This window comes from Mustela nivalis, assembly GCF_964662115.1.
Source record: "Mustela nivalis genome assembly, chromosome: 7".
Lineage (NCBI taxonomy): Eukaryota > Metazoa > Chordata > Mammalia > Carnivora > Mustelidae > Mustela > Mustela nivalis.
In genome coordinates, this window is record NC_139026.1 from 67,785,856 (window position 1) to 67,800,738 (window position 14,883).

At 39.9% G+C, this 14,883-nt stretch overlaps 2 protein-coding genes and 1 pseudogene across 3 annotated transcripts in view; all 3 read right to left on the reverse strand.

Moving 5' to 3' along the window:
- LOC309868527 (small ribosomal subunit protein mS35-like) overlaps window positions 1–1,647 on the reverse strand; it is a 38,834-nt gene extending 37,187 nt beyond the window's left edge. Inside the window, exon 1 of the mRNA XM_082738453.1 lies at window positions 1,479–1,647. Within this exon, the coding sequence (XP_082594579.1) occupies window positions 1,479–1,622 (144 nt within the window). The 5' untranslated portion in view covers window positions 1,623–1,647. The remainder of the gene's footprint in view (window positions 1–1,478) is intronic.
- A 5,515-nt stretch (window positions 1,648–7,162) lies between these two features.
- On the reverse strand, window positions 7,163–7,873 carry LOC309868713 (rab15 effector protein pseudogene; annotated as a pseudogene). The gene has a single exon. The product of its transcript is annotated as a rab15 effector protein pseudogene (transcript).
- A 698-nt stretch (window positions 7,874–8,571) lies between these two features.
- The window catches only part of LOC309868521 (liprin-beta-1-like), a 150,768-nt gene continuing 144,456 nt past the window's right edge, over window positions 8,572–14,883 (reverse strand). The window contains exons 23-28 of the mRNA XM_082738446.1: window positions 14,570–14,692; window positions 13,720–13,845; window positions 12,958–13,146; window positions 11,469–11,648; window positions 10,716–10,781; window positions 8,572–10,430 (exon numbers count right to left, since the gene is read on the reverse strand). Coding sequence (XP_082594572.1) covers window positions 10,344–10,430; window positions 10,716–10,781; window positions 11,469–11,648; window positions 12,958–13,146; window positions 13,720–13,845; window positions 14,570–14,692 — 771 coding nt within the window. The 3' untranslated portion in view covers window positions 8,572–10,343. The remainder of the gene's footprint in view (window positions 10,431–10,715; window positions 10,782–11,468; window positions 11,649–12,957; window positions 13,147–13,719; window positions 13,846–14,569; window positions 14,693–14,883) is intronic.

Below are 14,883 nucleotides of genomic sequence, written 5' to 3' on the forward strand. Positions count from 1 at the left end.
CATCTTTTAGCAATTTATTTTTTGTTTTTCGGTTTTTCAATACTAAACATATATATATGCGATGCATATAAAAGTAGCATATAAAAGTAGCATACATATGCTAAGTGAAGTACGTCAGAAAAAGAAAATACCATATGATTTCACTTACATGTGGAATCTAAAAACATAATGAACAAAAAGCAGAAACAGACCCTTAAATTCAGAGAACAAACTGGTGGCTGGAGGGGAAGGGACATGGAGGGATGGGAGAAATGGGTGAAGAGGAGTGGGAGATAAAGGCTTCCAGTTATGGAGTAAGTAAATCATAGGGACAAAAGGTAGAGCATAGAAAATATAGTCAATGATATTGTAATAGGGCTGTATGGTGACAGATGCTAGCTACATTTGTAGTGAGCACCGTATAGCACAAAAACTTGTGAAACCACTACGTTGTATACCTGAAACTAATGTAAAATTGTGTGTTAACTATACTTCCAATTAAAAAAAAGAAGAAAAAGATTCTCATAGAGTGGAAAACACAGTTTATGACAATTTTACCGTATATAACATGAACCATCTAAGATATGCCTTCTCAGGCAAAACATATTCATATTTTCTTTAAAAAGGTTATAGTTCATGGCACCTGGGTGGCTCAGTTGGTTAAGTGTGTGTGTTCGGCTCAGGTCATCCTGGGATTGAGCCCTGCACTGGGCTCCCTGCTCAGTGGGGAGTCTTCTTTTCCTTCTGCTCCTCCCCTCCCCCTGCTCATGCTCCCTCTATCTTGCAAAAATAAATAAATAAAATCTTCAAAAAAAAGCTTATAGTTCATAAATCATTATAGATGCTACCAACTGAAGCATTGAATATGACATATTTTGCTTCACGAAATAAAGAAGTTGAAGGACTATAACAATATTAAATGATATTCTACTTTTCTGGGCAGAAAGTTTTAGAATCTCTTTAAAAGTAGATTTCAGGGACACCTCAGTGGCTCAGTGGCTCAGCTGTTTAGGCGCCTGTGTTCAGCTAAGGTCATGATCCCCGTGATCAAGCCCTGCACCCTCTGCCTCTTGCCCCGTTGGTGTTCTCTTGTGTGCATGGTTCCTCACCCTCTCTCTCTCAAATAAATAAATAAAATCTTACCAAAAAAAAAAAAGTAAATTTCAGTCACAATTCTCAATCTCAAATTAGGTCATTTCATTTTTCTGAGTTCCACTTGAAAGATATAGGTAGAAAAAATACAATAGAAAAGAAAAAGCCAGAAAGGAAGCCATAGGATCAACTGGTTATATTCTTAAATGCTCAGGACTCTTTGAGTCTTCTCTACCATGGACAATCAGAATGTATCATCCATTATTACCTGAAAAAAAGTTTAAACTAAAATACAATACCTGCTGCTACATACTGAACCCTCAAGTACAAGGCAGTGTAGGAGTGGGAAGAGGACCAGCATTTCTTTAGAAATAATTCTTAGCCAATGAATCAGCAATTGACCTTACCTTTAATAGTTCTAGATTTCCCTCCTTTGCCATGGGCACCCCCCTTTTTACTGGATAGCCCATTCGAATGGGAAGAGGTACAGCAGAAGGTTTAAATGGTGCTGCAACAGGATAAACACTAGGCCAATCTTGGTCAACAGTCATTTTCTCTGTCCTAGGAGGTAGTGCCTATAGAACATAAAATGGTTTAGTATTTTAAATATGAATATGATCTTTAATTTTAAAGCAAAAAACCTACAAAAAAAGAAACACAAGCAGAATTGCAACTGATGTAAAATCTGACCTCTCATAAAGCTGCTGCTATTCAAATGAAAAACACCAAATCTACCTAATATTTTTGCACTGTTTCTGCAAAGCTTCTGGTAAGGATCTTCTTTAATAGCACACTTCCTTCACTAAAAATTTCTGTGGATTTAGACTTTTAGCAAATTTTTTACATTTTGTTGAAGAGTAACAATGTATTTTGAAATACAGATCTTCCTCAACTTATGATGAGTTTATTGGATACTCTGTTTAAGTTGAAAACACCATAAGTTAAAAATGCTTTTAATACACCTAACCTACCAAACAGCATACCTTAGCCTAGCCTGCCTTAAATGTGCTCAGAACACTTACATTAGCTTACATTTGAGCAAAATCTTCTAAAACAAAGCCTATTTTATAATAAAGTGTTGAATATGTCATATAATTTATTGAATACTGTACTGAAAGTTACAAAAAAAAAAAAGAATAGTTATAAGGTACAGACTGGTTGTTAAGTATATTGGTTATTTATCCTCATGACTCTGTGGCTATACCTAACTGACACTGCCCAGCATCGCACAAGCTCATACCGCATAATGCTAGCCTAGGAAATGATCAAAATTCAAAATTCCTAGAACAGTTTCTACTGAATGTGTACTGCTTTCTCACCACTATAAAGTTGAAAAATTATAAGCTGAACCAGTGTAAGGTGGTGAATGTTTCCCAAGTTAAAATAGTTTTCAGAACTTTATTGATGGAAGTCAGTACAGGAGAAGACACTGATAACTGAGAACTAGAGGAAATAAGAAATAAATAATATGAACTTAGAAATAAGTAAGTAGGTTAAACTAACTGAATACATATATAATGAGAGATTATAAGTCTCCTAGTTTCAGAGAACAGCTATGTGACAGTTTAGTCAATCACATTAACATACACGTATTTTTTAAAAAACTGTATTCATTAGAAGGGGACGGCTGGCATATAAAAGTAGGGTTTTAAAGAAGCAAAATCTGGCAATGCCCAATAATGCAATACACCAAAACTAGGGTAGTGTACGCCTTGGAAGAAGGTAATATTCCTGTGAAAATAACTACTCTAGATAATTATAATTTGGTACCAGTTAACTTCCATCTAATAATTTGTCTCTGTTCTGACTCCATCCTCAACAAGTGACCTTAGGATTCGGATTCTTTTATAGACTTGCCTACAGCGTAAGACCAAACTGGTGAGATTAATACACACATCCCAGGCTTCATAATTATTAAAAGCACCATCAAAAATAATTCTATATTCTAGTTTATATACCTATTTCCCAGGAATATGTGAGTCTCTTTCTCAAAGAGGATCCATTTCTTGGGGTACTGACAAAAACCAGTCAAAGAATAGAGCCAAAGCTCTGGCAGTCACCAAGTACGCATCCCCTTGTGAAGCCTTCTCGGGCAGCATTCTTCTGCCTGATCATCAATATCTGCCTCACTTTAGAACTTCAGAGATCATAAAGATAATATGTAGTAGAGCACATTGTTTACCTTTCTTCTCAGTGGTCTTTCATATCTGGGTGTTCTGCCTGCTGTACCTAAAAGACAACACAGTAGTTACAGAGAACTGAGTATGTACAGTTGTTCAACAGTGATCATGATCCCAAAACTCTGAGATTATTTCAGGTATTCATGAAAATGAAATAATAATCCATTTTCTTTTTTTTTTTTTTTAATAATCCATTTTCTGTAAGCTCTGGGACTAAATCATCTTAATGAAAAGTCAGAAATAGTTAAGAAAAGTCCAGTTACTATTTTTTTTTTTAAAGATTTTGTTTATTTATTTATTTGACAGACAGAGATCCCAAGTAGGCAGAGAGGCAGGCAGAGAGAGAGGTGGAAGCAGATGGGTATGGGGTTTGAATCCAGGCTCTGTTTTTTTGTGTTCTGGAGAAAATCTATCTAACATCTCTGAGCTTCAGTTTCATGGAAAATGGAACCGTAAGATCTTCCTCAGAGCTGTTGTGATTTAAGTAGTTGTGTTGCAGAAGGCAGAGTATAAATGGTGGTCATGGGGCCTCTGGGTGGCTCAGTGGGTTAAGCCTCTGCCTTTGGCTCAGGTCATGATCCCAGGGCCCTGGGATTGAGTCCCGCATCTGGCTCTCTGCTCAGCACGGAGCCTGCTTCCCTCTCTCTCTGCCTGCTTCTCTGCCTACTTGTGATCTCTCTCTGCTAAATAAATAAATAAAATCTTAAAATAAATAAATGGTGGTCATTGGAATTAAGCTCATGGTCAATACAGCTGTGATTTTTGTACTCTCCAGTTTGTATGTTCTAGGACAGTGAATTAATTACAAGACCTATACCATACAAATTTAGGGACAAAAGAATTATGAATCTTTACAGAATTACTTTATATTCAGGGATCTCTCGGTTTCTGAGCAGGAAGTTGAGACTCCTGTCCTCACCCTGCCCTCCTATGTTTTCTTTTTGTCTTACTATCTCCCTAAGACGTTAGTGGACAGACATGACCAGAGTTAGAGGACCTAGAAAAATACTTACTGTTTTCCCAGACATCAAGTACAGTAAGGTTCCTTCTGAATTAAAAGAACTCATTTGCAATCCTGTCAGCAGGCAATAATATGTTTCATGCAGTGTAAACAGTAACACATGTACCTAGGAGTCACTAAGAATTACATAATTTTTCAGTTGGAAGAATTCTTAAAAGTGCAGTTGCTCACTTAGGATAAAAACTTTTTGTTCAGCTTTCTTACCAAATTATGGCCCTGCAAATTATAGCCAATGCTGCGTGGAATAATTTTAAGTATTAAGGATTTTTATAATGGGGTTTTATTATATCTAAAACCCAGATTAATCCAGTGACTTTCTGTCAGAGAGCTACTTTTAGTTAAAACTTCTTCAAAACGTCTTAGTTAATAGCAAAATTCTTAATTCTTAATTATGCAAATTTCTTAAGCAAATTCTTAATTAAGCAGAATTGTTAATTAAGCAATATTCTTAATGTTAACTCTCCAGCAAACTGGAGAGAGTGGGTATGGAGAGAGGGTGAGACTCCCGAAGGCTTAACTTTCTGTATCTCCATACTTTTTTACAGCAGAATGCAGATTTTTAAAAAATACAATATTTTTTAAATCAGCAAAACCTTCACATTTTTATTTTCATGAAAAAAAGAAGACATGGTAAGTCTTTGATTTATATCTTCCAGTTGTTTAGAACATGGATATTTACAATTTGTACTAGAGTTCCCAAAATTATTGTTAGCTTATAATTTAGTATGGAAAAATGTTATCACAAGCATCATCTCCTTCAAATTAATTGAACTCATCCCCATACCCTAACCACCTTCTTGATAGTTTCCTTGACACAGCATTGCTACAGATAGGGTCCACATATGCCAAGGAAACATTGAGTGTCAGGGTAGCTTCCAGGCTCATTCAAAGTGTGTGCCTTTATTTCTTCCCTTGCATCCTTAATATTTAAGATGTTTGGAAATACAGCATTAATTGTGGTAGATTTCATCCCTACATCCAATCATCAGCAAACGCTGTATGCTTTACCTTCAACTCTTTTAACAGCTTCCCAGCTGCTCCCATGGGCTCGGATTTCACTCTTTCCTCCTTACAGCCTAGTCGCCACCCAGTAAGAATCAAACTTCAAGGCTGACTTTATTCTCTCCTCTCATTTTTATTATTGAATAAATTAATTTTCCCTGCAATATGAGCAGGGTTTTTTCCCCCCCTGTTGTCATGACATTATATGCTTTGATCCACCCAAGTGAGGTGTTGTTTTTTGTTTTAAAGATTTTATTTATTTATCTGAGAGAGAGAGAGTGAGAGAGCATGAGAGGGGAAGAGGTCAGAGGGAGAAGCCCAATGCGGGACTCCACCCGGGGACTCGGGATCATGACTTGAGCCGAAGGCAGTGGCTTAACCAGCTGAGCCACCCAGGTGCCTAAGAGAAATTTTTTTTGAAGAGTAAGTCTGATCAATCTGATCAAGGCATGTCTGTCTGTCCCTTTATCACTCACAATAAAATTGGGTCCTCACAAGGGTGATTTGCTTGTTTCATTTGCTGGGTACTTCAATTTCAACTCCTATCACTCTCTCCCGGGCTCCCTGGACTCCATTCACACCAGCCGCCTCTGCTTTGCTTTACACACATTGACTCTGCTCCCATTTCAGGCTCTGCCTTTGCAGTACTCTAAGCCTAGAACATTCTTTCCCAGATCTCTCTGTACTAATGCTCTCCCTTTTCATTCAGATCTCTGGTCAATTATCCCTTCTCAGAGGTCTTCCTTAACCTAAACCCCATATATAGTAGTACCCCCTTCACTCACTGTCCCTTTATCCGTGCTTTCACATAACACTAGATATATTTTTAAGATGCATTTTATATAATCATATATTTGTCAATTGTCAGTCTTCCATCATTAAAAGAGAAATCGCCAAGAGTAGGGACTTTGTTCTTACTACTGGATTGGAAGGGTGTAGGACAACACCTGACACAAAACTAGGCATTTACCAATCATGTGAATGAATCTTTCATTTACATTCCTAAGCACTTTTTGCTTCACTTAGTTTTCCTCTCTTTTACTACTATTACAATTGCACCCAGGCTTTTAAGCAAAGATGCTTTTTATAAGTGGATACATGTTAATCATCATTACGAGGGATTGCTATAGGGGTCACTGTTTATTTATTTTAAATGTTTTATTTGACAGGGCGGGTGAGAGAGCACAAGCAGACAGAGTAGTAGAGGGAGAGGCAGAAGCGGGGAGCCTGATGTGGGTCTCAATTCCAGGACCCTGAGATCATGACCTGAGTTGATGGCAGATGCTTAATCATCTGAGCCACCCAGGCACCTCAGGGGTCACTGTGTTTAACACATAGGGAAAGTGGACACTTCAAGCAAGTCCCAAAGTGAATCCTACCAAGAGTCTCTGTGCGCAGAAAAAGCAGGTGGGGAGGAGATGGGATCAAGGGCAGAGCTCATAGGAAGAGAGGGAATGAGGTTTTGTTTAGGGGTCCTGAATCGGACTGGTGCTGTCAGTGTAATTAATCCCATTCTGTAGTCTCACGGACCAGCTTATCCCCCACCCTGCCACCTCCCCCAAGCAGTAAAAATACATTTTACACTTTACAGTTCTAGACTTATTAAACAATTAAAGACTTTTTCTTAGCAAATCAAACTTCAAGGCTGACTTTATTCTCTCCTCTCATTTTTATTATTGAATAAATTAATTTTCCCTGCAATATGAGCAGGGTTTTTTCCCCCCCTGTTGTCATGACATTATATGCTTTGATCCAGGTGATTATTTTCTTGCAATGGAGGGTGGGTAGAGAAAAAAAAAAAAAATCCCATGCTGGGATGATGCATGTGGATGAGCTCGCTGAAATACTTTTTCCTTTTTGCCTTACAGTCTCTTTGCCCACGTCCAGTTCAGAGGATGCTAATATAAAACTTGCCCACCTCTCTCAGCCCATCTTTCTTACTCAGACAGTTCCCCAGCAGCTTTCTGATGGGCACACACTCTTCCGTTTCCAGGACAAACTGTGCCACGGCCTTCCGTCCTGGCAACTGGCCCCGCACGGTCTCACTTTTGACACTGTCCAGGACTACTCCTCTGATGTCTTTGAGCTTACCTGGCACCCCAAAGATGATAAACAGGCCCAGTCAGTCATCTCCTATCAAGTGACAGAATTCTTCAAGCTTATCAAATCGACTTCTCTTCCTGGAAGACCCCCCTGCCCTGGATTCTGGAGGGGACATGTCACAGGGCTGAGATGCCACAGGAGGGAGGGAAGACATCTGCAGAGTTTGCACTGCCAGCTGAAGCCTGAACTGTTTGTCGGCTCCCCAGAAAGTCCAAATCCAGTCTGCCCCGAACAGTACAGCTTGGTGCTTGGTCATCTTGGTGGTGGTGAGCCATTCATCCACTCCCTTGTCTTGGCAGAAAGTGATGAAGTGGATTAAGAAGATCTCGTTCAGAGTGTTGGAAGCTGGGCACAGATTGCTCAGAGGATCTTCGAATCCAAGATACTCCCTCACTTTCCGAGCTGCATGGACTATAGCCTCGCTGACAACCTCACAGATGCTGGAATCCTCTTTGCTGTCCTTCAGAGGCAATTGTTGCGATGAGTTTTGCCCCATATTTCCTCTTCACCTGATCAATACTGCTTCCGGAGATCGAACGTATGAAGCTCATGCAGAATGACTTCTTCGGAGAAGTTTTACGGTGTTTTACAGTGAAGTCATGTCTGGTAATGCAGTCCCAGTTTTCTGACTCAGCATTGACGTGGCGTAGCTGAGCACATAGACACACAGCTAAACAAACATGCCCGGTCTCTCTGTTTGCCAATGAGGTGTGTTGTATTCACACATTCCTGCTGGTTTATTAAGTTAGAGATGATTAACTCTCACCAAAACATCTGTTCTTCTCTAGCGATGTTCACTCCACTTCTAATATTGGGCAATCTCTTCCAAGATAGGTTTCCGCTTTTCAAATTTTACTTAAAGACAGTATTTAGTTCTTTAAAGGAATATACATCTCCTTCTAAAACAAACTTCTTCAACTTTGATGGCGAGTCATTTCCCTTTGCTTTTCTAATAACCCCTCTGCTAGGATTCCTTACGCCCCACCCAGTCCAGCTGCCTATTTCCTTTTGTACAGAAATTCCTCAGAGCCCTCAAATTTCTACCTGTCGATATATGCTATAACCCTCCCCCATGAAATTTATGGGAGTTTGCAAATGATAAAGCATCTGTGTCACTGTTCTAATAGGTCAGAAATAAAGCCTACTGGGTATTCTGCACAAAGGAAAATAAAGTCACAGAGCATAAAAACTGGAGACAATTATCAACTGACTTTATTTCTTTTCATATGTTAAAACCAGCAGTGCACAATGTTTTGTAAATAAAATATATCTCATCAAAAAAATATTTAACTTTATCACATATCATCAGTTATGTTACACTGCCCTGAATAAAGAATATTTGGCATCTCTAACAGTCTTCTGGCATATTTTTTTTAACCAGGTTTGAATAAGAAATTGTTTTTCAAATGGTGACATATGTTCACATTAAAAAAAATACTAGTATGTAAGAGTCCAATACAGTTACCAGACAATGAATAGTAGAGAGTAAAGGATTATTATTAGCATCAGATCATTTTAGTCACGAATAAACAGTAATTTGGTATTATAGGCCCTTGCTGAAAAGCTTGGTAACCTGCTAAGAACTTGCAAGATCACACCACTGATATTCAAATAGAATTTATAAGCAAATCCATGGGCACATACTGAACTGCCTCTCCCCACACCAATTTGTGACGTGTCTTTACCATGTTGGCTATCGTGGGAAGTGTAGTAGTGAATAAAAAATAGGTTATTTTTTCGACTACCCCTAAAAATAATGATAAACACAGTAAGTTTTTGCCACCACTATTTCCTTTAGAAATAAATGTCATCTGGGCCCTGTGCTAAAAACATGAATTACGTTTTCTCATCAATATATAGCCATTCTAAAACTCATTGTGCAGCCTCAGCGTTACTGAACTCTGAGACGAAATGTTCAGATGCATATTCAGCTTAACATAAAAAAATCCCATCCACTGATAGCCTGAGAAATATACAATTAATAACAGTAGGTAGATGGTTAGTATTTTGATGTCATGAGATACTCAGCAAGAAGGAAAATAAGCAGCTTAATACTGTGAAGGTTTTTGTTTGGGTCTGATTTCTTCAGAAATTTCTACAAATTTGGGGGGGAACTCTGAATTCATTTGAGTTAATAGTATTCAAATGTCCCTGGTGTTCTTCCTTTTGAGGCTAAAGGATCCAAGATGAAGGCTGAAACTTTCAACTCTTCAACAATTAACTGGGTGATGTGTCATCAGAGAAGGGGCATTTCATATACCCTAATTTAGTTGGGATGATCAATATTAACTCATTTTTAATATCATTAAAATTCAGCTTGGAGAAGGAGAGATCATCCCAACCTTTCGAGGACCACTTGGTATATGACTGTTTGGAGCACTGCATTTGCTTTTCATCATCTCCTGTATGTCACAAAATAAAAGTTCTATTTTCTATGTACTAAATATATACACGTATTTAGAAAAATATATAAAATAGGACAAGAGGTGGCAAGTGGAGGTGGCCGCTGGCATTTAGCAGGCACGTGGAACACTTGAGGAAATTCCACATACGGATTTTGAAAGCATGTAATGTCCTATGCTGACAGCTACAGTGTTGTCACACTGACGTGACGAGATCATCCACGCACTGCTTCCTGATCCCCAAATCCTGGGTACTGTTGAATGGGAACGTGAAACGCTACAGTAAAACACTCATATTAAATGCAACACTTTAAATATATCACAGATTTTTACATTAAATAGAGGACAGACCACTACACTCTCATTCACCAGTGTCTCATTTTTCATGGCGTCTTCGGAATAGGCACACGCTGTCCCCCGCAACCCAGGCCTCCGTGTCCATTTCCGAGAAGGTGGAATGATCAATTGTATATAATCTGTTGTTTGTTCTAGATTCTTTGAGTTGTTTGAAAAATCAGGTGGAGGAAAGCCAAGGGGCTCCTCGTGCTCGTCCAAGTGCTCAGATTAAACATTGGAGTCCTCGTCAGTGATGCTGGCACTGGGGAAACGGGCGGCAAAATCCCGAAACATGTCGTCCTCCTTTAACTTGCGCTGGAAAACAAGGGGATGGGGTCATGAAACAGGAAGCAGGAAACGACAGGAAACGACACACGCTCCGTTAAAACATGCAGTCCTTTGGGGTTATTTTAAATATCTTTTTAGAATAACATTTTTATTTTAAACTTCTTCTCATTTTTAAAGATTTTATTTTTAAGTAATCTCTACCCCCAACGTAGGGCTCGAAGTCACAACCCCATCAAGAATCGCACGCTCCACCAACGGAGCCAGCCAGGTGCCCCTGTAGAATAACATTTTAACTTCGTTTTACAGACTTACCGTTAGATTGTTGATGCCTTCGGTGAACACCCGTATCTGTCTCACTGTGTCTTCTGAATCCTCCATCTGTAAAGAACACACCCATCATGTGACCTACTCGGTTGAATCATTTCAAAGAAAGGACAGCAAAATGAGAAGTCGAAGAAGAAATAATGCAAGTGATATGAAACGGGCTGGGAGCAACAGAACACTTCTGGGGATACCTCCTTTCGTTACAGCAACCAGAGGCTAAGAATGAGCCAAAATGTCCCTTTACTGGCACCTCTAGCCTAATGCTCTGATATTGACAATGACATCAAAGGATTGGTGACTAGGGGGCAATACTCAAATCCAGGACTTTGCATTGAAAAAGACTACATGAGCTGTGTATTTCCACTTGACTTAATACACAGATTTCCATAACCCAGAGACAGTATAACATCAGTGAGCAGCCCAGCTTGGCAGCTTGGAAGCCCAGGTCTTCAAGCTGCTCTTCTATCTCAGGTGAGTTACTCAGCCTCTCCGTGCCTCGGTTTCCTTCCCCCTACACTGAGGATGACAAGGCTCTGTCAGTGAAAGCTGACATACGTTAACTGCTGAGGATAGTGCCTGGGACATAGCAAGCAACTGGGAAGCTATTGACTATTATTTTCTTATTATATTTTCAGATATTAGAGAAAAAACTGATTAGTAGACACAGTGCATCAAGTTTCCATTTAGTGTTTCATGGCTGGAGGAACTTGAAAGAAAACAGGCATGTCCTATTGCCTTTACCTGCTCCAACCAGTCCAAATCATCTTCGTCATACAGACGCGTGTCCAATCCAGGTTTAAATCCCTTCTTAGAGGTACTTCCTGATGGATGTCCCAGTTCCATAGGACAAATATATTTTTCCCTATCTTCCTGTCTCTTCCTTCTCAGTTTCCAAAAATTGCCGAAGGTAAGTTTCCTTGGCTTTAAAAGAAAAGCAAACATCCAGGGATTTAATAAAACTCATATGGCAGAGAATTGAGAATATGCATGATTCAAATATTCACTCCATTTACAGAGAAAAGCAATTGGATGATTAAATTGGTGTGACAAAAATAAAAGCACCCTGTGTGTGTATGATTGATGTGCCCAAATATAATAAATGATCCAGATTATGAATCTCAGAAGATTAAGCTTGTTCTACTTATTCACCCCAATTAGCTGCGCAGTCACGGTGATACGCAAAACAATGCCAAGAGCCTTAGTTTTTGATTAAACAGGACTTAATGCAATGATATTTCTCAGGGATGAATCCAGTTTTGCAAGGTTTTCCCATCTCAGATCAGGAAAAGAGAATGGTCCTAACTGTGTTTTCTTTTCAGGGGAAGCTAGGATTATCCTGTATGCCGGCTATGCTTCCATAACAGAACTGAGGTTGCTAAAGGAATCCTCGCTTGTTTGGAGAGAGAATTTCTAATGATACTTGGAAGAGAAACTCCATCTGAGTCACTGCATAGTCCCTGAGACTATCACTTCAGCAGACGGTGATCAGGCTGATGGTGAGAATTTAAATAGAACAGAGTCTTTGAGAAGTTTCAAATCTGGCAGATCTCTTAAGAGAGAAAGGGAGCTAATGAGAAAGTGTCAGGCAGGTAGAGGAGGTAAAAGAGAGAGAGAGAGAAATATCTATATTTCTATATATAAAGAAATTAGTACAAATTTGCAGAAGAGCTGATAAACTCTATCTCCACATTAAGTTGGTTGAGATAACAGACTCATAAGAGTTCACAGAGAAATGATTAAAAAGAAGAAAATGTAATCTGAATTTGGTATGACCCATGAATCTGGGTATACCCAGAAACAGCCATTCTCTGTTGGTCTACCTTGAGTCATTTCTTAAGTATCTTTTTCTAACTTGCAAGATTGGTTCATTGCAAGCCAGACAAGTTGAATCTGTGTGAGAAATCTTCCTCTTCTGCTGGATTTATCCATAGAACAACTGCAATCAATGTTTGAGCCCAAGTCATGGACTCTGCATTGGCAATACATTGACTGCATCCCAACGTCATCCTCTTCATCACTGTTAACTCTAATAGAATAAATGTGAGCAAAGGTTCCCCCAGAAAGACACTTGCAAAAATGCATTTTCTTAATTACTCTTAAAGATGCACAGACCATTAACCCATCCACAAGACTCAGGAAACTCCAGAAAATGGGACAGTCAGGTCAAAACCAAGCCCCAGCTTTAGTTTTTGCTTTAACCAGTTATTAGAAGACAGAAGCCTAAACCAACCTTCACTTTGGCCTTGGCTGTCAGGAGTACATAATCTGGTAACTCCATGGCATCACGCTTTTGGTGCTGGGCCTCGGCCCCGATCAGAAGGTTGAAATGAGTAGCCAAATGTCTTCGCAAGAGGGTCTTACTTGGTGGGATGTTCAATAGCTGAGCCATTGTTTCTACATTAAAACGAGGTTCTAGAACCTATAAAAAAAAAAAGTCATTTAAGGCACTGTGTATCATGCATGTCTGCCCTGCGCTTTGTAATTGGCAAAGTTCCTTCATTTAGTCATCACCAATGATCCCGCAACAGCCCAGAGAGACCGAGCATGGACTTTGATTTTCAAGCTATAGATCTTTATTTTGCCTAAGCCAGTGAGAAGTAGAGCCGTTCCCAACATCCATGCATTCCAAAGTTAGGGCTTGTAGCTCCCCAAAGTGGAGCCTTTGGAAGGCGACTCCTTATATCACTGTGCAGAAATAGAATCTGGATGTGGCAGGTGTTTCACGCCTTTGGTGCTGCGCCTCACATGAGAACCAGTGGCCAGATGGTCACATAAGATAAGAGACAATGGATTGAAATCTGATCTAACCCTACATGATACAAATACATGATGGGGAAAAATACTCGGAAAGTAAAGACTCCCTAGAAATGGTTACAGGAGGGCTCAGTTTGATGGTGCTAGGATTATGACAAGCAAACTGATAATGTCCTAACTCATTTGACTGATGGAAACAAAATGAGAAGTCAGTTTTTCAATTAAAAGAGAGTTTTACCATGAGCCCACCATGGACACCACTGCCTCTGAGATTGGGGGCATATTCTGCCAAGTCCACGGAGCGCAGCCACTCCATCACCCGGTGATTGGTCCACTGCTGAACTTCGGACGGGGTGACGCTGTTCTGTGAGAACAAACAACCACCAGGAGCTTCAGTCATGAGAGACTGTGGGCTCTGAGAAACACACAGAGGGTTTTGGAGAGGAGGGGGGGAGGGGGTTGGGTGAGCCTGGTGGTGGGTATTAAGGAGAGCACGTATTGCATGGAACACTGGGTGTGGTGCATAAACAATGAAATCTGGAACATTTTATTTTTTATGAAAAAAGTAAAACAAAATAAAAGGAGCGTTAGTCCATTGACTGTGGGATCCCAAACACTCAAACTGCACCTTCTACAAAGTCTGCCTTCTAGAGCACAATTCCCTCGACATCCCACTAAGTATTTACAGAAAAGGTGAAAAGGGGTCTGCTAATCTCAGTTTTGTTTTGAGGCATCCGTGCCAGTGTTCCAAGCTTTTTTCACAAACTCATGAAGCAGTGCTTTAGGAAAACAAGTCTCTAGAGTGATATTTAACTCTGTGGCTTAAGGAGGCAAGAAAATAAGAGACACCTGAGAAAAGGAGGGAGGGAAATTAAAACACAATCTTTGTGGTTACACAGGTAGACCCATCACAATGGGGGGGATATAGGAAAATAAAGCCCGAGAAGGTAATGAGGCTGGACTTGAGGCTCTGAGGATGGCAGAAGCCTTCCCTGCCGGCCCATGAAGACTCGTGTGTCTGTTTTGCCCGCACAGCTGTCCCGTGCATGGAGAGCGCATGCAGCGGGAATCTCAACCTCAGGTGCTACCTCGTCAGACGGCCGCCTCCCCAAACAGTTCGGTTCAAAGTTATTGATCCTCAGGACCTGGATAGCCCTTTTGATACTGAGATGATGTAGCACACTCACGACCTTCAAAGACAGTAAGTCATCCTGAAAAAAAAACAACAACAACAACAACAACAAAAAGAGGAGTTCACTGAGCTGGCCTAGAGCAGGAGGACCTTCTCAGGGAAATTTCAGAAAACAAGTAAAACTAGGAAACCCCTCTACCAACAGGCCTCGAGCGCTTGTATTTTCAAACCCTTTATTTGGTAACAGAACACTTTTTTTCCTGTTCCCAA